This window comes from Coenobita brevimanus, chromosome 94, assembly GCF_032717465.1.
Source record: "Coenobita brevimanus isolate Jiangsu-jjx chromosome 94, ASM3271746v2, whole genome shotgun sequence".
Lineage (NCBI taxonomy): Eukaryota > Metazoa > Arthropoda > Malacostraca > Decapoda > Coenobitidae > Coenobita > Coenobita brevimanus.
Window position 1 is genome coordinate 11,486,047 of NC_137047.1, and position 25,994 is coordinate 11,512,040.

Consider the following 25,994-nt stretch of genomic DNA (forward strand, 5'->3'; position numbering starts at 1 on the left):
GAACAAGACTGATATACTTAGAGAAAGACATGGAAAAGCGGATTCCCCTTTGTGGATTTCATGGCTCGAGACGCACATCTCACTTTTCGATCTGAATGAGGACCCCTGCCTGCCACCCATCAATGACAAATACAGCAATAAACTTTAGAAACACTTTCGCTGGCAGCCCTTTTCTCAATTTCAGTAAAGCTTATGCAGGTAGCCAGCATATAATTCCTAAGAGTACAAATTTACCTCACCCAGTGAAAGGGTTAAAAGACTGTGTCGGCTATCTGTAGGTCGACACTCATGCTCCTGATTTTAATGACTGAAGGAAAAAAATACAATCAAAATTTTAACTAGGTAGCCTACAAACTCCACAGGAAGCACACAGAGGATTTACAGTGGCCAGTCAAGTGTAGGATAAAAGACTTCGTAGCACATCCTCCTTAGAGGTTAATTTTGCAAACTGCACTTCAGTATCCTCTAGTATGCTGCGTATATCATTTTTAATATCTACCTACTGTTAATCAGTAACATACAAGAGGACAGTAAGGGTCATTTGGCAAAATAAATCGCCTAGGAAGAGCCATGACGAAATCTTCAAAACCAGCGAGAATTTGGGTCATGGAGGGATATTATTGTCTTGTTGTCCCTAGCTAGGCGGGGACGTTCCACCCTAGCTTTTGCATGCACGCCTGTGTTGCCACGCGCCAGACCACTCCACCTCTTGCATGACATTCTCAATCTGTCTTAAAGACATTCTCTATCGTATTTAAATGCATTTTATGAGTTATATCCCACTACTTCTTCATGCCCAGAATATACAAGCACAGGTGATATCATTGCTGTACAGTTATAAATGATACTGAACCATCTCTATTGAGTGGTGTGCTGCTGACGAAGGGGGTAGCAAGAACTATATATTATCTACTAGACTGTCGAGTTACACCACAACCATATACAAGAGACCTCCACAGTGCTTTATCTTGACATCTTACCACACCCTGTTCCCTCTCAGGTAACACTTTCGCTGTTTCTCATTTACTTACCTGTTGCTGATTGCCTGGCACTGGAAATCATCCAAACTGGCAATGACAGAGAGCCGTATTCTTGCTGGAGTAGGAAACTTCGTAGCACCTATCCATCATCGAGTTGTTTTGCAAAATGTACACTGAGCTTTTGGCTTTGAACTTTTTTTTTTTTTTTTTTTTTTTTTTAAGTTCTCCAAGTCGAAGAAAATCATATAAGGTTAACGGGATGGAATAGGTCTACTAGATTTCTAATTCACAGTTTAAAAGAAATTATTTTGGGATCAGTAACATTCAAGATTACATTAGGGCTCAGTAGGCAAAATAAAATTCTCAAGGAATGGTGCTACGAAGTCTCCTATGCCAGCGAGAGTACGGCATATAAAAATATATGCTCCAAACTTCTCTGTCACACCTCACTGTCACTCCTCTCCGCCAAAACAAGTTATCCATCCTCGTGTATAGGTTTCCACTTTATTCTTCAGCTTCATTCTAGAACTTGCATTTTTAACTTTATAGAATATTTTTTTGTCTCGTCACATCCTCTTATTGTTATCCACATCTCTCTCTCTCTCTCTCTCTCTCTCTCTCTCTCTCTCTCTCTCTCTCTCTCACACACACACACACACACACACACACACACACACACACAAACACAGACGTATAAATGGAAGATAAAAGTATGGGTCTTTTACCACCCTTCACACTTGTTCTTCTACAACCAGTACCTAATTTTTCCCTGCCACAACTCTCTTCTCCCTCCACATCGTACCCCTTCACCTCTCTTAATTCTACGGGTGTACCCTCTCCTACCCCACCCTCTGTCCTATAAATAAATCTTCCCAAAATCTTCCACATCTTGCCACAAACTGCATGATTAATTGTGCAAGGAAGAAGGTATGCACGCTTGTTCAACCTTGAATCTCCCCCTTTTTGTCACCGATTCATTCTTTCCAAGGTTTCTGTTACCTTCTATAAATCTGTTCCACCTCTCTCTCTCTCTCTCTCTCTCTCTCTCTCTCTCTCTCTCTCTCTCTCTCTCTCTCTCTTTTTCTCAAGATTTCTGCGACTTCCCTTTTATACCGCTGGATCTTTTTCTCCTCATCCGCGACTTAACACAAACTGTAGGAAAGCGGGGCATTAACAGATACCCCATTTTATTTTCGTTCAGGGAAATTAACATCTACTACCGATACGATTTTTTTCTTCCCTAAGGCCTCTATCACCTTCTTATGATATCATTCCATTTGTTGCCTCATTATCCACAAATGAAGACACTAATCGCCAGGGTGTAGGCCATTAACAGAGACTGCGTGTTCTATTTGCCCGAAAAATTTAACCCTAAACTCCCACTTCCGCCACCCACCCATTGTTGCCAAGGTTTTTGTTATCTAACTATAATTCTGTTGCGTCTTTGTACCCTTCTCATCCACTCCCAATCGTATACGTGGTGGGGAAGTAGGTCGTTAACAGAGAGGGTGTTTTCTGTTCGTCTGTAGAGAATTTATTATCTATTCCTCATCTATCACGGATTCAGTTTGTTTTAAGGCTTCTGTCACCTCCCTACAATATATACTGTTTCCTCCTTATTTCCTCCTGATTGGCGGCTAGAGCTACTGATGGCGTTTGATGTGGGTCATTTACAGATACTGCATTATCTGCGTCCAGGGAAAGCAACTTGAGCCACTTCTCCCACCGATTCCATTTTCAAGGTCTCCGTGCTCCTCCTGTAACACCATTCCATTTTTGTCGCCTCCACACCCATGAGTAAATACACACACGGTCGTTGAGTGAATCATTAAGAGACACTGCGCTGTTTGTCCAAGTAAATAAACCGTACACGACCACTTTCACCACGGTGCATTTTTTCTAAAGCTTCTGTCGCCTTCTTAGTGGCTAATATCGTTTCATCTTTGTCTCCTCCCCATCCGCGAATGAAGACACTAATAGTAAGGGAGTGGCTCATTAACACAGACGGTGTGTTTAGTTTGTCCAAAGAAATTATCAGTACCACTTTCACCAGCCATACATTGTTGCCAAGGTTTGTGTCACGTTTCTGTCAAACTCCTGCATCTCTCGTAGGAAATGGGGTAGGTCATAACAGAAATGGCATTTTCTTTTCGGCCAATGAAAGTTAACCCTTGCTGGTATCACACACAGTTGATTTCGTAAAGTTCTCCACCATTCATCTGATTTTAGAGTTACTATGGTGCAAGTAAAGGGGTGCATGGGCCAATAGGGATGGTGGTCTTGTAAATAGAAATGCCTGGAAATTATTCTTTTCTTTTATTCCAAAGTTACCTCTCGCAGGATGCAGTGTAAAGTAGCAGATACAGAAAAAGGTGTGTCAAGGTAGGAGAAAAAGAAAATCGTAGCTTAGTAATAATAATAATAATAAAAAGACTGGCGATGTGTTTTGTGAGGGTCATCCCAAATAGGTTGCGATGTCAGACAATAGACAGACAGACTAAAAAAAAAATGGATGGAAGGTGACGAATGAGAGACGTGATAATGATTATGGATAAAAGAAGACCTCACCCAGTTATCTCAAGGTCAGGGGCCCACCGTATAAATTGCACCTCCACCACCTGAGTGACGGAAATACTCCCAGTGTGGAAGCCTCGGCCTCGTCTCCACCTCGCCTCTGTCACATATTATTCTCTTCCTCGGCCTCGTCTCCACCTCACCTCTAACACTTGCATACCTGTAATGTTCTCGTCCGCAGCGCAATGTAATATTTCTATAATTTCCTCACTACATGACGTTTATTCTATTTTATTCTTGCTATGATTATGTTCGGTATGGGGAGGCGTCAGAAAGTCTCCAGGTATTCGTTAAGTTCGAGGGTGTCTTTAATGTAGGCCTAATCTTGCTACGACCAAATGATTTTGCTCAGCTTAAACCCTCGTAGTGAAGGCAGTGACTTTCCTGTTGTGGCATGATATACTGTTTTCAATATACTTTTTCTTTATAATAGCAAGCTAATTTATAGTTTTCTGTGAAAGACTAAGTTACTAAGTATTTTTTATTGCGAGTATCGTTTTATCAGCCTTTTTCTTTGCCAAGGATTTTCCTTCACTGAATTAAGAAAAAAAAAAAAATACCTGTCGGTAGCCAAAGCCAAGTACAAAAGTAGCCCCGAAGCGATGACAAAGTTCATCTTGATATTGGCTACAGTTCACACACTTCATCCAAAACACATAATCCTCTTCCACTACAAAGGCAAACTTTTTTTTTTTTTTTTTTTTTACACCGGACACACTTCAGCCTAAGCACACAATTCTATCAAACAAAACAGACACGCTCTCCCTCCCTCTTTTTTTTTTTTTCCTTACAGTTTTCGTTTTACAATGCACACACCTCAGAATAAACACATTTTCCCTTCCCACTGCACAAGCAACTTTTTTTTTCTTTTCGAGCGATGATTTACTATGCACGTTATCCTCTGAAAAAGTATTACTGAAAACTAGTATGAATTCACACTTCTTCACTGATATCCTCTTATCAACTAAATATATAATGGAAACTAAGGAAGAACTTTTTTCTGTGATGTCCCTCCGCCCCCCCTCAAAAAAAAAAAAAAAAAAAAAAAAAAAAACCAGCTGTAAGAGGGCATATTTGCGCCTTTACGACACTCACTTGTTTGTTTTCGTATCCCGGGAAAACGATACTCGTAGATTCAGTATTTACAAACATTTTTGAGCTTGCGGGGCATAGTTTTAGTGGCTCCTTTTTATATATATAGATTTCGTGACACCTCTTTGTTACCGATTTATTTTGCACATAGCACCTCACAATCTTATTGCACATTATTAATGCAAAGTATTTCGTTATTAACACGATATAAACCAGAAAACGCCTTTGTCGCGGAGGTACGAGCGAGGCCATCTAAATCCGAAAGCATTGAAATGTCGCCTTACACCCCGAGGATGCCTAGAGTATGTTGATGGCTATCTACCTACCAAGTTTCATGCCTTTACGACAAACTGTGTGGCCTGTGACCCTCTTTTGAAGATTTTCGACATGCTGCACTTGGCGCGTGTCACGTGCCACGTGCACCGCCTGGGTGTAATGAAACCTGTCAAAAACAAATCGTAAAGAATCGGGCTATCATATGGTGCAAACCACGCAGTGATCGGCCCTGTGGTTACTGTCCGGCCGGGTTGGGCCGGGCCGGGTTGGGCCGCTCTTATGTGAGAAAATGCCACTACTTGACGAAAGACTTGCAAGGGCTTAACTCCCGTTCGTAATAATGCAGAAGATGATGTTCAGATACAATAAAATAAATCACTAAGGAAGAGATGTTGCGAAGCTACCACACACATCATAGCCAAACTAGGGGATTATGAAAGTGAAATAATATGTAAAAAAAGGAAAAAAAAAAGATTCCTGACAATAATAAACTGCCGTGGAGATTTTTTTTTTTACCCTGCAAAGTTATTAAAGATTCATGATAAATACGAAACCAAGAGCACGGGCATTTTGGCGGCCTAAGACCAAGGCCTCGACTGGAACTAATTTCACTGTCGGAAAGCTGACAGTCGGAATTATCACGGCCGGAACTATCTCAAAGTTGGGGCTAATCTCATGGTTGAAACTACTCTCACTGCCGAAACTAATCTCACGATTGGACCTAATATCACGGTCGGAATTAATCTCACAGCAAGAGCTAATAATGTATGGAAAGAAAATGTTGGCTTCTGGATGGTAGTTTGTGTGTGTGTGTGTGTGTGTGTGTGTGTGTGTGTGTGTGTGTGTGTGTGTGTGTGTGTGTGTGTGTGTTTGTGTGTAAGTAGAGACTAAGGGCCGAGTGGGTAGCCTGTGACGTCACCACCACTTGGCCTAGCGGCAAGCAGGTAAACCTTGTATTCCTTTGGCCTTGGCTACGACGAAGTGCTGTAGGGGCCCTTGGACGCCATACTTATTAGTCTTGGTTATCTCCAGGCGATTTCTTTCAGTTTTTTTTTTTTTTTTTTTTTTACCGGAGGGATTGCATTCAACCTTCAAAAGTCCTCCAGCACTAGGCTGAGTAAATGTCTGGTAGTAACAAGAATGTGATATATAAAGACGTCGCCGAATCGAAGGAGTTAAAGGCATGCGGCTATAATGGCCTTATGAATAGACTTTGACATTCTTGTTTAGTGGCAAATTATGATATTCACTATATGCAGTTGAATGGTGAACTGTGATACACAAAGCAGAGATAAGAGGTGAGGTTTAGGAGCCTCCAAGTCTCACAAGAATACAGGCATAGGTTCGGCAGAAGGAGCAAGTAGAGAACGAAGCATGGAGGCATTTTATCAAGGACACCCTGCATGAACTTACGAGTTGGGATTGGGACCTGTGCAAAGGCTAGATTGATCAACCAGTCGTCTGATCTATAAATAAACAGAGTGAAAGGTACTTTCTCGTAGGTAAGAGGTTAGATATGTAACACCCAACATAGTTCCTGAATTGAGTATCAGTATATGACACAATACTTCAATAACTTTTATTGTGAAGGGAAGTAAAATCGCAGTTAGAGTAAGTGTGGGCCATCAAACACATCCATATGTTGTCTGTGGTGTTGGTGGTGGTGGTGGTGGTGGTGGTGTTTCTGGGCTACACTCCAACTGGGGCCAGGAAGCATGGACGCATTCAGCCATTCACCATTAGGTAAAACGGTTTTATTGAGATAATTTGTTAAGGGCAAATATTTCCCTTCACACCGAGGTCTTCCACAAGTTGAATTAAATACTGTTGTTGTTGCTCTATCTCGATCTGTCTGGCCGAACAAACCATCGACCACAAGCAAGCTGCTGCCTTCCTGTGGCAGACAGGGCCTCACCACGGTCGGAACAGGGCCCTTCCACATTGCGAGGTGTAGGAAAATGGGTGAGGCATAGCCCTTAAGAAGATTAATTGTGTATAGGATGTATGTATGAGTAGTAGTCTCAGCCCGGATTTTGACTGCTTGATAAATGTGGTTGCTCCCCGCCAGCTACCAGTGCAAAGTCAGCTACCAGTCCTTGGTCCCACGTCACTCCCACAGTAGCACCTCTCCAAGCAATTCTCCAAGAATAATAAAAGACAAATAAGCACATTTTACTAAACTGCAGTCTTTATAGTGCAACATGACATTTGGATGCCGTAGACTTTTTTTTTTTTTTTTTTTTCCCTCAGTCTTTATTTTTTCTTACTGCGTAGAGGAGATGTAATGTTTTTGGTCGAGGCTGCCTGTGTTCTTTTCTGTGTTTCTAACCAACTGTTCGGGCTCTAACTTTTGAATATTTTAACCTTGATGCCTTTTTTTTTTTTTTTTACAATATGTGGGTCAGGTTCGATTACGGTTGTGGGCCACACATCAAGGTTGCAAGTTCAGAAACCTTTCTTAAGAGGATTATTGCCCCCGTTTCAGAGGATTTCTTGTTGCAGTTTGCGGCAGGATGTGGACGATAATCACTGAGGTGTCTTGGACTGTCATGCTCAAAATCAGGATACAGTCATCGACAAAAGTTCTAATATCTCACATCTACTACTCTCTTTCCTCTGCTAACTATTATTACTAAGCTGTGAGAGAAAGTGTACGTTTCTCTCCCCGCAGATGATTCCCTTTGGTATGATGCGTCAGAGAGATAAGTGACGTGTATGGCCTAAGTTTTCAAGAGGTAGCACGGGAACAATAGTAAGAAGAAATAGAGAGAGAGAATGTGCGGCCTCTCTGTACCGTGATGTAATATTTCTGGAGCTTCTGAAATGGCTGTTATTAATATTATCTCAGATTTGTACCCGAAGTCTGTATCTGGTACTAAATGGAATTTGCGAAATATGATCTACTGCCACTATGATGATATATTGCTGTGTATTCTGTTCAGTTATGTTCTAACCGCACTCTATTTTTAAGAGGAAATTAGGGTGATGATGATGATCTAGGTTATTCGTGTTAGAATGTTGTGAGAGTTAGAGTTCCCCCAGCTTTAATTCTCCTCGTACACCCCTTCCCCCTCCTGCATTGTGTCACCCCCTTCCCTCTCCACCACCACCACCACTTAAGAGTCACTGTTTACTTTATCTCGTTGGCTGCGAAATGTAATCTTTGCATATTTTCCAGCTAACGTCAGACGATTTTAGTCAACTCAAGAGAAATCGTCCACAACAGAAAAGTTACAAGCACCCTGGATAAACCCTTTGGCTGTGATGAATTTCTGTAAGATGAACAAAATCGTCTGTCATAAGCCGGAATTAAATACATGTTTTTGACTTTGATAGTGTATAATATTTTTGGTGTTATTGGATTATCTGAGGCACAGTAAATTCATCTGACGTTCCAGGAAAGCAGGCAATTCGCGGTGAAATGTTTTAACCACAACTGAAGTGCTTTGTATTTTATTCCAACAAACCCTGGACGACTTTATTCATCCTAAAGAAACCCGCCGCTGTTCAGATGTAAGATATTTTATTTTGCCTGCCACAGAGAAGTGCCATACACTTAAAAGGATAAAGATGAATTTCTGTAACTCTATCTGTGCAATCATGGAGTTTACATATTTTCTTCTGGTTAACTCTTGACGAATTAACTCACCACAAGAGAAATTTTACGCAGTGAAGGGGTTAAAATGCCTAAATCCTGGTGATGATACGAATATTCCCCCTCCCCCATCCCGTATTTCTCCTCTTTTCTCTCCTTTCCCTCCTTCTCAGTGTTTCTCTTCTTCCTCTTCCCCCGTTCTTCTCCCTTTCCCTCTTTCTCCCTCACCTTCCTCTCCTCCCTTTCTTCCTCCCCTAATTCGCCCTTTCCCTTATTGGCTATACCCTACCCTCCTTTCCCCCGTCCACCCATTTCCCCTTCCTCTCTCTCCTCCCTTCCCCTTCCTTTCTTCCTCTCCCTTCCTCTTCTCCTCTCTCCTCTCCTCTCCTCTCTTAACCATGATGAGGCACAGATGTAACACTACCCGGCCTCGCCTCATACCATCTCTCACCTCCACCATCTCCCTTCCTCCCCCCTCCACTTTCCCTCTCTCCTCTCCACTTTCCCTCTCTTCTCTCCACTTCCCCCTCCCCCCAGACCACCTTCTCTTCCCCTTCTTTGCCACCTCCATGTCACCCAGCACTATCAAGACAAAATTAACCCTGACGCATCGCTATGCCTGAACCACAAAAACACTTCCCCAAGCTTCTTATTTACTTTCCTCTCCTTCCCTTTTTAAAATTAAATAAAGATAGTGGTGGTGGTGGTGGTGGTGGTGGTGGGAGGGAAGTGAGCTGCACAAGATCGGCCCTCAGCTGTAGAAGGGAACAATTTGTGGGTCAGAATTTCGTTAAAATGGTCTTAACTGATTTTCCACAAAAACCACCGACATGCCATAAAACACCCCGACAAGTGACGTAGCCTGGCAAATTTAAGTGCAGACAGTACAGCATCAACGTTCGAACGGTGGCTTTTGAGGATACATGGTTTTATCTGTTGAAGGCTTGTTGGGCACCAGGAAACGGATTGTTTCGTCTATATCCTGAGTCGGATGCAAAAAGATAATACGAGTATATCAATGAAAATTAGTGAAAAAAAAAAAAAACGACGCACATCTATATATATATATATATATATATATATATATATATATATATATATATATATGTGTGTGTGTGTGTGTGTGTGTGTGTGCGTGCTTGGCTGCCACAACACATGGCTCAAGTAGGCAGAATGAGACCACCAAGAATGTCAGTGTCAGCAGAAGTCTCAACTGCCAAGGGAGTACAGTGAGAGATGTGTGTGTGTGTGTGTGTGTGTGTGTGTGTGTGTGTGTGTGTGTGTGTGTGTGTGTGTGTGTGTGTGTGTGTGTGTGCTGGCGATGAAGACTATCCCTCGCCAATTTTTCCTGTCCCTGTCAGCATGTGTTTGAGAATCACAACACCCTGCTACGGGGGAGCAACACATCCTGCCAACTGTGCTCACTCTTGACCTACAATGCGCCTGCTTGTGGTTGGGTAGCATGTTCACTTGACACCTCACATACTACTCTTATGGCCTCATGTCTTGTGGTGGTGAGTGACATGACACCACCACACTCGGCAGCAACACGTACACTTCTACATCAGGGCCTCCCCTCTCACCTTCATTCCTGCCAATATTCTGAACCGAGGGTATTTACCCTATTGACCCCTTCCCCTTCCTACGCTCCTGGATTCGCCCCTTGGTCTGGTGCATACCATATATACAGTACCTTGGTGTTCAAAGACTGACCCCGGGGACAAATGTGGTCCACCTGACCACGAGGTGCAGTCCGATTAAGAATTTTAACAAAATAATTGAAAGAGTCAATAAAACATGCGATTGGACAGTCCAGTACGGCCAAACCACCTGTCCACCGTCACCGTTGCATTTGGATAACTCTTACAAAACCAATAGCTATCTCTGAAGATCTAACAGACTCTGCATCATCACTCTTTACTAACAACAACAACAACAACAAAATAATAATAATAATAATAATAATAATAATAATAAAGCATCGTACTGCCAGCACACATATAAACTTCTGATCATATGGTCCCATACTGATAAAATGAAATAAAAACTGACGCCCCTGATATATACTAATTTATTCTGGCTGTTACCAGACGATTTTATTCAGCCAAGGGGAGACTTTATGGACTGGATCATCACCGTGTTCTTCTGTTAATCTCTTCCTACAGCTCAGCGTTCAAGATGGAAGTTGGGTAATTTTAGGCCATGTTAAAGTGAGGAAAGTATAGTGATGATGCAAAGATTACCCTCCGTCTTACAGAACCTGGGGTGGTGGGGGTTTGGAGTGAGGGATGAGGCGGCATCTTATCAGATAACTTCACCACCACCACCACCACACTGCACCACACACCACATCATCATACTCTCCGCCACCGTCGACGCACACACCGCCAGGGAGGTGAGCTGGAGAGAGAGAGAGAGAGAGAGAGAGAGAGAGAGAGAGAGAGAGAGAGAGGCGGCGACAGGTGAAGCAGAACAAGTGTAGGGATAAATAAGGAAACTCAGCCCCTCACGACTAATTCCCTGTTTTATTATTGCTACCACCAAACGATTTCTTTCAGTTTTTCAAGGGGCCTCTCGTAGCGGAAGGCTCAGGGAGACTGCTTCTTACCCCTTCTGTCTTGGCATCATTAGCAACCTCAATAAAAATCGTCTGGTGTTAGAATAGGAGTCCTCGGGCTGAAGGGGTTAAGTAGGAAAAGGACAGGCAGAGAGAGAGAGAGAGAGAATGTGTAATGTCCATTTTTTTTTTTTTTTTTTTTAGATGGTAGGCTACAGAGAGCTGCATAGTCACGTTTGATGTGTCACTGTGATATGCAATAAGAAAGACTTTTATTCGTTCTCTTCTTGAAAAATCTCACTTGTTTCATGTTCCTAAGCCTCATAGACTTTACTTGTTTTATACTTCTGAGTCCTCATTTACACTCACTTCACTTTAATTTGGTGAAAAAGTGCTATCTCTCCCTCAGGAACGATGAGTTGTAACGAGGGATTGACACTAGAATGTGGTACTAGCAACGAAGAAATGCTTTAGAAAGGATGCAGAGGAACAGCATTGTCTTCTGTCACTGAACTACGAGAATAAAGCTGAAAAAGGATGTAATTCTGGACCAAATTATGATGAAAGAACTATAATTAACCCAACTCGCTTCCTGACTTGGGGTCGTATTCTTATTGGCTTAGGTTTCGTAACACTTCCTTCCCAGCGATTGAATTTGCCTACACGTCATTTTTTTTTTTTTTTTGTATGTTATTGAAGCAAAATCATATCGACATATAAAAAGAAAGAAATGGTCCATAAGGAAATTAAAATGTAAAATGCATAAAGGGTGGACAGAGTGACATGGACGCGTTTTGTTTCTGGCACCCCCTCAGGATTTAAGGCGTCTGGCTGTAAATAGATAGAAAATGCTGAAACTGTCTGAAAGGAAGAAGTAAAGTAATGACTTCGAGGCCAACGAAGATTACGGTTTGTTATCTCAACGCCTATCACACTATCTTACGTTGAGGAGTGACAAGTTGAGCATCACGTGAATAGGCATCTCTCCTGCGCGTATTCTTGTCGGTTGAGTGGCCGTGGTATATGTGGTGTAGGAGGCGTAATAGCAACCCATCCTTAGCGATTCATTTGGCATATTGCACTTTAACACTGCCTTTGTGTTATTTATGTAGTTTTAATATCGTTATATTTAGAATCAATATTATGCAAAAGGATTCTGAGCTGTAATGTGCAGACTAATCGCTAAGAAAGAGATATTATGAATCTCCAGTCACTTAGAATACAACCCAAGGAAACTCCGTAGCACTTCTTCCTTACCAGTATAATTTCTGTTTTGGTATGTTAATAAATTTTTGTATGTCAATAAAATTAATATGTGATGATAACCACGAAAATAACACGATGGAGCACTCACATAAAGTAACACTCACGCCCGCCAAGTGGTCTAAGGGCCAAGTATCTGACTTTGCCCTATGACCTTGACTTTTGACATAACTTTCCAGATTGAATTACTTCATTCTTGTACGTACAGCCTTTAACCCTTCCACCAACACTTGTTCAAATTAGATCAAATCTGATCTTTTAACCCTTCCACCAACACTTGCTCAAATTAGATCAAATCTGATCTGACTGAGCTGACTTTGCTCAGTGACCTTGATATTCAATCTTGCCCTGTGACTTTGACTTGAATCCATCCACAAAGTTTAGTCTACATCGGATAAAAACTTCTAAAGCCGACCTTGCCATGTTTTAGTAATTTTGTTCACACACACAAACACGGGTTCGAATTTTGCCTTGCTCAGTGACCGTGACCTTTGAATGATTGTTCTTGAAACTGAATCCCTTCGTTCTTGCTTGACCCTTAACATTTGATTAATCAGTCGAAGGTCAAAATCACAAGGCAAATTCAAGTACTGGGCACCTAGACCAGTTAGTGGTAGCGGGTGTTGCCGTCTCTGAGTGCTTCTTGTTGTTGCTGTTATTATTATCTTTGTCATTATTATTATTATTATTATTATTATTATTATTATTATTATTATTATTATCATTAATATTATTATTATTATTATTATTATTATTATTATTACCATAAGTGTTGTGATGAGGAGGAGTAGACTGGGATGGTTTGGGCATGTGGAGAGGATGGGGGATAGTGAGATGTATTAACGCTGGGGGTAGGGTTGTGAGTGGCAGACCGAAAAAGACCTGGGACGAAGTCATATAGAGTGTGACTTCAGGATAAGGGACTGAATAGGGAGTCTGCCAGAGATCGACCGGCACGTGACCAAGGCTGCGCATGCAAGCATGTTGAAGCCTTTATAAACGAAACGAAAGAAACGAAACGATTATTAGAAGTAGTAGTGGTGGTAGTAGTAGTAGTAGTAGTAGTAGTAGTAGCAGTAGCTTCCACTAGAAGTGTATCATCTTTTCTTCTCTTACTATGTAGGCACGGCAAGTGAGGTCACGCTCGGGGTGGAGACAGGTGAGAAGACGCGGACTGGAAACTAAAACAGTGAGATCAGGAGCGGGGTGACGCGATGCTGGGGGCACTACTCTGCATGGCGGCGGGAACATGGCTCTTCCTGCTCTCCCTCCGTGCCCCTCCGCGCCTCCTAGGGGTGTACAGCCGACCCGGGTTCTGGTATCCTCTCAAGCTCGTACTCTTCTACCTCCTGCTACGGCTAAGGCACTGGGTTAGTCTGTCTCTCTCTCTCTCTCTCTCTCTCTCTCTCTCTCTCTACCTACCTACCTACCTACCTACCTGCCTTCCTGCCTACCTACCTATCTATCTATCTATCTAACCCTCATATCTCACCCACGACAGAGAGAAGATGCTGGCGGCGACGAGAATGAGGGTTCGAGTTCCGAATCGGGTTCCAATTCGGGTTCAAGTTCAAAAGCGGACTCGGGAGCAGGTGTGGGTTCGGCCCCGGGACAAAAAGTGAAGAAGCGTCCCACCCCGGAGATGATGGAACGTGTGCAGCCTTTATCCGACCATCCAAAGGTAATGTGTGTGTGTGTGTGTGTGTGTGTGTGTGTGTGTGTGTGAGAGAGAGAGAGAGAGAAAACATGTTCATGTATGTTTGTATATGTGCCTGTGGACAGTGTGGTTACGTGTCAGTGTCTATTTGTGGAACTAGCAAAAAAAATATCGAGTTCCGTTAATATCTCGCCTTGACAGACAAGGATAAAGAAACAGAGATGACGATGATGATGATGATGATGATGATATGCACTGGGACTGGATATGCAATGTCAGCATAACTATTGTAACACTGCACCTATCGTGACTGACACACTGACTCAAAAACCACGACACAACCGTCGAATTCAGTGCCCCTCTTTAATTTTTGACCATTGAGTGACGCATCCCTTATTTATAAAACTGCGGTGCTTAAATACCTTCCCTTCCCTCTTCCCCAGGCCATCGACGGTGACAAAGAAAACGTCCAGACATTACCCAGAATTACGAAACACGGCCGTCAAATTTACTATTCTTTCCAGTTTTAATGCCTTCTTAATGTATATATGGTATTGAGACACTTCTTCCATCTTCCCAAGGCCATCGACGCCGTGTACTTCAGCTCTGGTAACGCCACGGGTCACTACCTCGTGGCAGCCACTGCAAGGCGCCCTAAAGGAGTCATCAATGGACTCCTCTACCTCAGGGTAAGGTCGGTACGTTATGAGATCACGGCAGAGTAGGGCAAGTTAGGGTAGGGTGGGGTAGGGAAGGGTAGGATAGGATATGGGAGAGCAGAAAAAGAACGGACGGATTTGGGTGCCAAGGGTTTCACATTTCAAGATAACAACATGGAAGGGTCGGATTGAGCAGGATTGGATAGAGTATCGCACGGCAGGGTAGGACACAATAAGGTAGAGTAGGACATTGTAGGACAGGACAAGAGAGAACAAGACAGGACAGGACAGAGTAGGGTAGAGCAGAGCAAAACAAAGGGTAGGTCATGACAGGATAGGGTAGGGAAGGATACAAAGTGGGGTGGCATAAGAAAGGAATAGAATATGGTACAGTGCTGAAGGTTAGAAGAGAGTAATAATGGTTATTGGTTATTAAGTGAGTGTTGCAAGAGGAAATGACTGAAAAGGTATTTTGTAACATTTCTCTCTCTCTCTCTCTCTCTCTCTCTCTCTCTCCCTCCCTCTCCCTCTCTCTCTCTCTCATCACTCAACCCAGTGCGATCGTCGTAATAAGACAAAATACTGAATACCTTGTGTCTAGATACCCGGTGTGGGTCTACTGCAGCTCCCCAAGATGCCCGACACCCTTCTATTTGGTGACGGGGAACACTTCGGCGCCGAGGGTCTGCGCATCACGCCCCTCGAACCCATGGCTGCCTGGAGGATACAGTATGAGGGGCCAATGAAGTAAGTTACTGGTGGTGGATCCAGCATTTATGGTCGATTTTGTTTCTACCCTACGAAACAGGGTCAGTCACACAACTTTAATACTAAATGCCATGTTTACATGAAATTGGATGAATCTGTTGAGGTAGGAGTGAGCCTTCTTGGCTACTGGTTAGAATGACCCTCCAACCTAACCACATTTGGCAATGAACTGAGTTGAAAGGGGTTAGGGATCTTTATTAGGTTCAAACAAACGAGCTAAATTAAAGGGGGGGGGGTCCACAGTTTCTTTATCCACTAGTGACAAAGCTTTATCAGAAGGGGCAGATTCATATAAGAAGGTACTGGTCCACATGCTTTGCTTATTCCTTTTAATAATTGTACTTATTTAGAAGAAGAGATGAGAGGAGGGAGGAAGAGATCAGTAGGTCGGAAGTAGTGGAAGCGATGAAGAAGATTAAGCTGGGAAAGGCCCCAGGAATTGATGGAGTGTGTGGTGAAATGCTTAGGTATGGGGGTGAGATTGTTGTGGAGTGGATATGTAGATTGGCTTAGGAAGAGGGAAGGGTTCCAGAGGACTGGAAATCAGGTATAATTGTTCCTCTGTACAAAGGAAAAGGGGAGAGAGAAGTATGTGGTAACCATAGGGGTATTTGCCTTCTTAGTGTGACTGGTAAAATATATGGTAGAATACTCATTGATAGGGTTAGGCATATGACAGAGGAGCTAGTTGGAGAAGAACAAGGGGGATTTAGGAAGGGAAAAGGGTGTGTAGATCAGATATTTGTTCTAAGATGTTTAGTGGAGAAGTATCTAGAGAAGGGAAGGAAAGTGTACGCTGCCTTCATGGACTTGGAGAAAGCTTATGACAGAATAGATAGGAAAGGTATGTGGAAGGTATTAAGAATATATGGAGTGGAGGGGAAATTGTTGAGTGCTGTGAAGAGTATGTACGAGGGAGCTAGGGCTACGGTGCGAGTGGATGGTGAGCTGAGTGAGTTCTTTGATCTCAATGTGGGACTGAAACAGGGGTGTGTAATGTCTCCATGGCTGTTTAATATATATATGGATGGGGTTGTAAAGGAGGTACAAGGTAGGGCAGTGGATGTGGGGGTGGCCCTAATGAATGAGGGTGAGATTTGGAAGCTTCCAGTGTTGCTGTTTGCTGATGATACAGTATTGTTGAGTGAAGATGAATGGGAGTTGCAAGGTTTGGTGAATGAATTTGGGACAGTGTGTAGGAGGAGGAAGCTGAAAGTTAATGTAAACAAAAGTAAAGTTATGGTGTTTGAGAGGAATGAAGTCACAGAGTGTGCAGTGAGGTTGGATGGTGAGGATATGGAGAATGTGAGTGCATTCAAGTACTTGGGTAGTGTGATGAGTAAGGATGGAACTTTGGGGGATGAAGTACGTGAAAGGGTACAGCAGGGAAGGAAGGTTGTTGGCACACTGAAAGCAGTGATGAGAAACAGGGCGGTGAGTATGGAAATTAAGAAGTCACTGCATGATGGTATTGTGATCCCTACCCTGACTTATGGAAGCGAGGCGTGGACCTTGCAAGAGGGGAACAAGTCAAGAGTGAGAGCAGTGGAAATGAGTTACTTGAGAGGAGCATGTGGAGTGACGTGGAGGGACAGGTTGACGAATGAAGAAGTGAAGGAACGTTGTGGGGTAGATGTGGATGTGGTTGAAAAGATTAGGAGAAATACACTGAGGTGGTTTGGACATGTGGAGAGGATGGAGAATGAAAGACTGACTAAGAGGGTGTATGTAGGTGAGGTGGAGGGAGGGAGAGGGAGGGGTAGACCGAGGATGAGGTGGAGGGATGGAGTTGAGAGGTATATGAGGGAGGGGGGGGTGAGTTGGGGGGAGGGGAGTCAAATGGTGGGTGACAGAGTGACTTGGAGGCGTTTTGTCTGCGGCCACCCTTTGCGGGATTAGGGCGTCGGGCTATAGATAGATAGATAGATAGACTTATTTATTGTAGGTCATGTGTTAGCTGTCTGTATTAATTTTCTGAATGGTTTTTGCACACATAGGATGCGAGGGTCACCCCTGTCGCAGCTCCAAGTAGAGCTGGATGTGACCTTTACCAGCGACCAGCCATATTTCCACTTCGACACAGACATGGACCTATGGACCCTGGCCCGCTGTGTGGCTCGAGAACCTTGGTCACCACACTTCTTCCACACTCTTCAGCAGTGAGTTGCAAGCTTCTCGTGATGTAATTGATTCATAATTTAGTTCCTGTCTAGGTCTAACTGTCTGTAACCAAGCGTATTAGTCCTGGAGGAGGTTAGCACAAGCTAATTGCCTCTAAGTTACCCGGTCCCTTGCCATCAGACTGTCCTTCCTGCAACTCACACCGGTCTCATTCAAATACATCTCCACCTCATCCTTGGTCTCCCCCTCCTCTATCCCCCTCCACATCACTGAAATTAGTCTCCTAGGTAATTTCTTATTTTCCGTTCTCTCCACCATCTCAGTGACCAGTGGACATAAATGGTGGAGGAACTCACAGGAATGAACTTCTCGAACTCTATCCTGCGCTTCTCTCCCACCTATTTTGTCCACTTCTCAGACATCAATTAGCCGCCGCGGTACACGGGGAGAGACCTTGGGTCTTATTCATAAACTCTCTTAAGCTTAAGTTGTGTATAAGACAGTTTCTTTGTATTATCATATTCATTCCCAACAACATTAGAGTATGGAAGTGGAACATATGACCAACCAGACTGGTTTCTGATCTCACTTCGGTTGAAACGTGAATATAGATTTTTTTAAAAATGAATATGGATCATTGGGTGGTAAATTCGTAGGTATAAGAGGTATTGTAGCGGCTCTGCCTTGAATTTTTTTTTAATTCAAAAAAGAAATATCCAAAAGCTAGAAGCCAGCGAGATTGTTTCATGGCAAAAAAAAAAAAAAAAAAAAAAAAAAAAAAAGCCAAATTCAAGATACACACCCTTAGTACTCTCATTTATGGTAACTTAACTCTTAATATCGACATAGATTACAGAGGTAACATAGGAGAATAATAATTCCGGCAAAAATAAACTGGCAAGGAGGGTGATAAGAGAGTCTCCACGCCTACAAGAATACGGCCCCAACACTTTCAACCTGATGGAACCAAGCTCAGTTCCTGGGAGATAAAATAGCTTTAGATATTATTATTATACCTGATGCAGAGTGAAAGCTATTTTACTACAAGTATGTTGGGTGATAACCATACAACCAACATATACAGTAGATGTCTCGTGGTATAGAGTGGGTTAAGGCCTGTCAACCATATTTTGAACTATAAAAGGTCTAAATCCAAGGTATATGTTTTTTTTTTTTTCCTCACTTAGTCATTCACAGAGAAGAGCGACTGGTTTCTCTTTCCTTTAATGTCTGAACTAAGTAAATTGGGGTTTACTGCCCTCATCACGTTACTCACTGCCGAGCGATTGGGTTTTCTTGCCCAAAATGTTTAGGCTGAGTATCCTGACTTGGTTCTTTCGCTTTAGATGGGGTAGTAGGCTAAAGAGTAGACGTATTAAAACAAATAAATTAATAAATTACTGCGTGTTGTAAAAATGCGTGTGCTTTTTCTTGGCTCTTTATCTTGAATATTGCACCTCTATCTACTTTCATACTATCTATATCCATTCAAATACTGACATAAATTGCAGAATTAATGTATAAGAAGTAATTAACGCACCATAAACAAAATAACATACGAAAGACTAGTAACGTAACTATACAAAAATAAAGTGGTTAAGGGGAAGTGCCGGAAAGCCTTCTTTGTATTTGTAGGTAAAAGATTTTAAGTAATAAAAAACAAATATATGAATAAGTAAATAAATAAAGTGTGTGTTGTGTGAGATGCGTGTTTGTGTATTTCAGGGCACACCAGTCACACTACGAGCAGATGGGTCGGCTGGAGGGCACTGCTGTGGTGGATGGTCTTGCCCACGTCCTCAGACTCCACTCCATACGGGACCACAGCTACGGTACTCATTCACCACGGCCAACACTGCTCCACCACACTGTAGCCTACACTGCACCATCGCACTGCTCCATAATACTGTACACTACTACACTGCACATTGCTTCACCACACTGTACACAGTTCCACCTCATTAATCCACCACACTGTACACTGCTCCACATTATTAATCTACCACGCTGTAAACCGCTCCACCTTATGACCACGTTGTACACTGCTCCATCTCATTACACAACACTGTACACTTCTTCACCGCACTGTATACTGCTCCACCCCATACTCTACCACTCAGTACACTGCTCCACCACGATGTACAATACTCCACCTCATTACTCTGCTCCACCCCACAAGTCCACCACTCTATGGACTGCTACACCACACTGTACACTACACCGCACTTTACATCGCTCCACCTCACTACTTCACCACACTGTAAACTACTCCCCCTCACTACATCTAACTCCACCACATTGTACACTACTCTATCTCATTGTACACTGCTCCACCACATAGTATACTGCTCTACCTCACTTTAAATACATCACGCTGTGCATGGTCCACCTCCCTACTCCACCAAACTGCACAGTGCTCTCAGGGGCGCACCCAGGAGGGGGGGGGGCCCGGGCCCCCCCTTAGCTCTCTGGGTCCTTAAAAAATTTATATATATTTATTTCAATAACAGCAAAACATGAAAAATTGGCAAGTACAAAACAAAGAGTAACACATGAGCCAGCAGCTATCTGACTCTAAACCTGCATGTGACCTCCCAGTAATTATCGGATTACCTGACCTCACCTCACTACGGGTCCCCCCCCCCCTTAGAAAATTCCTGGGTGCGCCCATGACTGCTCTGCCAAATTATATATGGCTCCGCCTCACAGAACGCTGCTACTACATCTCATTGTACACTGCTCCAACTCACTACTACACTGCACTGTATACCACATCACCAAACTGTACTCTGCTCCATTAAATTAGACGTGAATCTCGAGTTGGACAAATGTGATACAGTATTTAATAGAATATATATATATATATATATATATATATATATATATATATATATATATATATATATATATATATATATATATATATATATATATAAGGGTCAGAACTGATGGGTTAGAGTAGGGATAAGATGATAAGGCAGGATGGGGCATGGTAAGGCAACATGGGTGAAACAGTAAGGTTAACAAAGGTGAGGCAGGATAAGGTTGCAGGAATAAGCCAAGGTAAGGTTTCAAGGGTGTTACAGGGCTACAGATTTGATGCAGGGTAAGACAAGGATGAGGTGGTAACTGGTAAGGCAGTACAGGACACAGCAAACCACAGAATTATAGGGCAGAACAGTTATAACAAATCATTACAATGGGGCAGGACATAGCAGACATATGGGAGAGAGGGACAGTATATGGCATGGGAAGGGAGAGTTGTAGGGACAGATAGAGTGCAGCTGGACACTACAAGTTATGGAAAGGGAGACTGGTATGGCAGGACTGAGTAAAGCTGGACAAAGCAGAATGGTAGAGCAGAAAATTATAAGGCATGGGAGAGGCAAGTAGTATGACAGGGATGGTATGTGTGTTTTCCAGGCTACAGGAGGGAGTGGAAGTTGATGCACCGCTATGGCCTGCACATGTTCACTACCGAGGATGGACTACAGGGCAATGTGGGGGTCATTTGTCAGCCCACCGTTCTTTCACAGTTAGTGGTGATCTTCTTTTAGCATTCTTGGGCAACTTAGTAATATAAGAATAATTGGAGATGACTGTCTAGGAGTTCATCATTTTTCATAAGATGTGTGAATTATGACATGCTCAATGTTTGAGCACAGGACATCATAAGGCAATATGATCTCCTCAGCATTGTCTGATTGCAATCTTCCTTATTGTTTCATTGACTTTCTCTAACCAAGTGTGATTCATAAAGCCTTGATCAATTGCAAACTTTATCCATGCTCTTTTATTAACATTTTGGAGGATATGATAGGGAGGAGTGTATTTTTACTCTTTACCTGACGAAGTCAGAGAAGGGTATTATCACTGGGATCAACAACAATAGATGGCACAAAGATTTCGTTTCAGGGCCAGAACTCAGAAAGTATTCATTACAGAGTAATGAAATTTCACATAGTTATGTGTCTTATAGTGAACTGGTGCCTTTTAACGGGTAGAATGCTGTGTCTTAAGTAGTTTTTCTGAAAATAATGAAAAAAAAAAAATCAGAAATTTCAATGCAACCTGTGCAAGGAATCTGCAGGACCCAATGCATTTTTGTATTAAAACTTTGCGGCTATTACACCGAGGAGGTAGAAGTTGTACATGATATATGACTACTGTACATGAATATCTAATTATGTATGAGGTTTCATGACTGTACCTCTTATGTAATCATGAAAATGGCTGCCTAAATGAAAAAAAAAACACGAATCATAATTTCATCAAATCTGCTCATTACTTCCTTATTACCATGGATAAACTACTGAAATTTTTAAGTTTTAATGTCTCTGTGTTATACAGAGGGGGGGAGGGGGAGGGCCATTATGTGCATGATTAAGTGTGTAGGGAGGTGGGGGGTATGTGCTTGGTCAGATGGAGATTTGCAACAGCATAGCATTGCCTATGTTTTTTCCCGTGCATTTCTTTCATGCATATGCAACATCTTCATAACGAAGCACTGAAACAGCATTTTACAGTTATCCTTTTTCCTTACAGTTTCATGACCAGGATATGACAGGAAAGAATGTACTTTTTCCCATGCATTTCCTTCACGTTTTTGCAACAACTTCACAACAAAGTACCGAAATAGCAGTTTACAGTCAGCCTTTTTCCTTACAGTTTCAAGTCCACCACACAGTTCTGTGTAAAGAATGGGAGTTCCAAACAGTTGCCCATTCCTCATTATATTTACTACTTGGAAAGACAGTACTGTCACTGAGATCCAATGGACTGTACAGTGGCTTTTATTTTGAGGACAGTAACTTCATCTAAACCGACCTATCAAGTACTGTATTATGGATTATATTAGTTAAATATAAAGCTGTGTCTGTGCAGGCTAGAGATGGGGTACGTGTGCCGAGGGGGCCAGATAGAACCAGTGACAAAGGTGGACCTGCTATTGTGGCAGCATGGTGAGAATGGTCATCCACCAACTGACTATGCATTCTCATTTACTGCAGGTAAGGTCTTTGCCTGTAAACACACTGCCACATACATTCAAGCCCCTTCATTGTAATACTGTATTATTATTATTATTTTTACTGATGCTTTATATATATACCGTTGCTTACTGCTAACATGGCTTTCACAGGAGGCATGGAATACCTAGTGGAGGTGACAGTGTTGGAAGCACCTGAGTTCTACATTGGGTGGGAATGGGAGACACGAGTGGTGGAGTGCATGGTCTGTTTCAGGTAATTCTAATTTTTGGATTGTGTGGCTAGTGTTATGAAGGCCTTGATACTAAACAGAGATCTAAGTGTGGAGGCTGCAAGAGGCATGCATGGTATTTTACTTGTACTGACTACAGTAACAAATGTACTGTATATACTCCTACTACCTACAGTAACAAATGAATGTGAGAATGGTGTGGCATGACAACAAACTGTAAGGAGTCAGCACTGTGGAAATAGGGGTTTTGTGGAGCATATATGTGTGGAGTGCATAGAGTGGATCAAGAAAGTACAACAGGTACCAAGTTTCGCGGCATCCGGATTGGCAAAACGAACTTTCATGGCAGCCATCATTTATTCACGTAATTGCACATTCGTGACTAAAAAACACACTTTCGCGTCCTCCGGCACCACAAATTTCAGATTCTCACCACGGCGATACCAGCACCAACACTCAGTCTCGGCCTGTTTCCCGCACATGTTCAGTGTGTCTGCAAGTTAAGTGTTATACAGCAACCCCAGCGCCAACACTCAGTTCCGGCGTTTCATGCACGTGTTCAGTGTGCCCTCAAGTTGTGTTACACTCTTGTGTCCTTGATTAGTAATTGATGGGAGTATGTCATCTTGTGCTCCAAGTGAAGTCGGAGGTGGACCGGGTGATAGAGGAAATGGTGTAAGAAGGTGTGAACCTGGAACAGCAGGTGGTATAGGGAAGGCGAAGCGTTTCTACTGCAAGGGGGTGAAAAAATGTAAGTATGATGATGAGTTAAAAAATAAGATTGTGGCAGAAATGGAGAAAGGTGCTTGAAACTCTGAAATATACAAAATGTATAATGTGCCAGAGTCGACTGTGCACAGTATGAGAAAACAACTGAGTAAACTTAAAGTCAGTCTGGCCCTTGTAAAGAAGTATTTGAACTAGGTGCTGGAGGTAGAAGAGTAAAAACAGTGACCGAGTACAGCTCATTTATGCTAGTGGTTGAACATTTAATGTAACTTTGTGATTTACTGTGTTAATAGCAACATTTCAGGTAAGTTTAGGACATATTTATATAAGAAATACACTAGGGGTGAGTCTTCTTACAGGCCCAGTCCCTATTAGCTTATTTTCCATAAGGTCAATGCCCCAGCTTTGATGGAATCAACTTTGGCGGCACTTTTCATGGTCCCTATTAGGTGCGAAACCTGGTGCCCTATTGTACTGTGATTTGGGAAAAATGTGGAATAAGGAAGTCTGTTGCCATTAGAGTTGAAGACTGCATAGATGTTATGGCTATATGAAAAGGACTGAAGTAAAAAAGGTGGTGAAAAAAGTGTATGTAAGTGGGCTGGAAGGTGTAAGGAGGCATGATAAGCCAAGAACTTGACAGTGGATGGATATGGTAAACAGATGTGTATGAAGACATGGTACGGGAGTTGATGAGGCTAGTATACTGACAGGGAACCAAGGTAGTCAAATGAATTATGTACGAAGAAGCACATGACCAGGATTTAAAGACCTATAACTTGAAAGTGATAGATGTGACTCTAACCGATATGGAATGTGAAACACATTTCAAGACAAAAGTATAACAAAATATATGTGCTGATGGTTAGGCCTCTGAAGTATGAGTCAGGATTCTGGGGGCTTGAATGGTGAGTGAATGAATGTCTGATCCATTTCACAAGGCATACTGTTAATTAAACCTCTCTCTATCTTGTTTTCTCTTTCTTCACCCCACCCTTAGTTAGATGGGAAAGTCAGGATAATGATGATGATTGCAATGGTTTTCATTTTTAAACATCCTGGTCATGAGTTTCCATTTTTTAAAATTAAGGAGTGTTTCATCCTAATGATTTCTCTTCAGAAGTCATCCCACAGACCATTATTTCTGTGAAAGCATTTTGGAAAGATAAAGACCCACACAAAATCTATGGGTACAATATAATATCACTACCCATCCAAAAACAATGTCAGCATTTAGACTGTATTACACCATTCAAATATCTTCCATGCAACAAGGGATTACAGAGTTAATGTGTATGCCCCTCTGCTAGGAAGCACTGAGATGTCAGTTCTATACAAGAGACTGGCACTGCACAGGTCATGTTTGACATGAAACATCAGGAACTATGCTGTCTTGGTCAATGTGATATAAAGAGTTCTGGGCAAACAATAAAAGCAAATGGGAGGTCTCCTCCCATCCTCAGGAAATAGCCAGTGTTTTTCAATTGTGGGATTACAACTTTCAGCCACCCACGGCCAAAGAATGTCCATAAAAACACATTGCACTCAGCAATCCAACAGTAAAGGGACTGGCCACCAAATGGCTCAACAGGGCTCATTTTCACTGCCCACATCACTGACAGATATGCACCTCATTGTCAGAAACATCCATCTCATCATTAGACATCCACATCATTGTTGTTTCTGGGAAGGGAAAGAAAAAAAAACCTGCTCCTTGTGTGATGCCACTGCTATAATCACATTGTTTTCATTTTCCTTGGGAGTATGAAACAGTTTCAATTTTATTTTAGAATCATTGACTGTAGGGTAATTTTGGTTCAGTTTTTATTAACGGAGCACTCTACATCAGTTATTTATACATGTGTGCGTATACATGCAGAGTGAATGGCAGGAAAGGCTGGGGTGTAGCCGAGTGGGACTACCGCCATCATGGGGGTCGACCCCACATCTATGCATCACATGACCCTGCCTGGACAGCTGATCTAGTAAAAGGTTAGCTGACATCTTATTCATCTTTTAATACATTTGGAGCAGAAGCCTTGACTCTCGGGTGTAACTAGTACTTGATTTTTATTTAGTAATATGTTACATGTGAACAAGACTTCTTTACAATCATAACTGCCTGCATGAAATGTGTGTGTCACAATAAATAAAACCTGAATTTGAAGTTTGACTAATACTCTGACCTACCAGATTACTTGTAATTAGCATCTATATCAGTGTTACGATAGTAGTGCAGTGTAGTGCAGTGTAGTGTAGTGTAGTGTAGTGTGTTGTGTTGAAAAACTTCCATAAGAGGTTTGTCCACCTGATGAGGAAATATATGCATGATATACATTAATTTCAACAATACAGTACTTGCCAATCATTACAGCAACAAAAAATGTGCATCATCATTCTTCAGAACTTCTCCCTCCTAACAACAAAAATGGACATTTATGGCTCTGTTTGTGATAAGAGAATATACTGGGTAATAAGAGACCTCTTTAGGTAAACACATTAA

The 25,994-nt window shown here is 42.3% G+C and overlaps 1 protein-coding gene across 2 annotated transcripts in view; it reads left to right on the forward strand.

The window, feature by feature from the left end:
- The window catches only part of LOC145412957 (uncharacterized), a 42,786-nt gene that overhangs the window by 5,012 nt on the left and 11,780 nt on the right, over positions 1-25,994 (forward strand). For both annotated transcript variants that reach the window (XM_080282777.1, XM_080282778.1), the window contains exons 2-12: positions 10,775-10,912; positions 13,461-13,707; positions 13,839-14,018; positions 14,576-14,683; positions 15,255-15,400; positions 17,419-17,580; positions 19,268-19,374; positions 20,966-21,077; positions 22,427-22,551; positions 22,683-22,785; positions 25,371-25,483. In XM_080282777.1, the coding sequence (XP_080138903.1) occupies positions 13,552-13,707; positions 13,839-14,018; positions 14,576-14,683; positions 15,255-15,400; positions 17,419-17,580; positions 19,268-19,374; positions 20,966-21,077; positions 22,427-22,551; positions 22,683-22,785; positions 25,371-25,483 (1,312 nt within the window). In that variant the 5' untranslated portion in view covers positions 10,775-10,912; positions 13,461-13,551. The remainder of the gene's footprint in view (positions 1-10,774; positions 10,913-13,460; positions 13,708-13,838; positions 14,019-14,575; positions 14,684-15,254; positions 15,401-17,418; positions 17,581-19,267; positions 19,375-20,965; positions 21,078-22,426; positions 22,552-22,682; positions 22,786-25,370; positions 25,484-25,994) is intronic.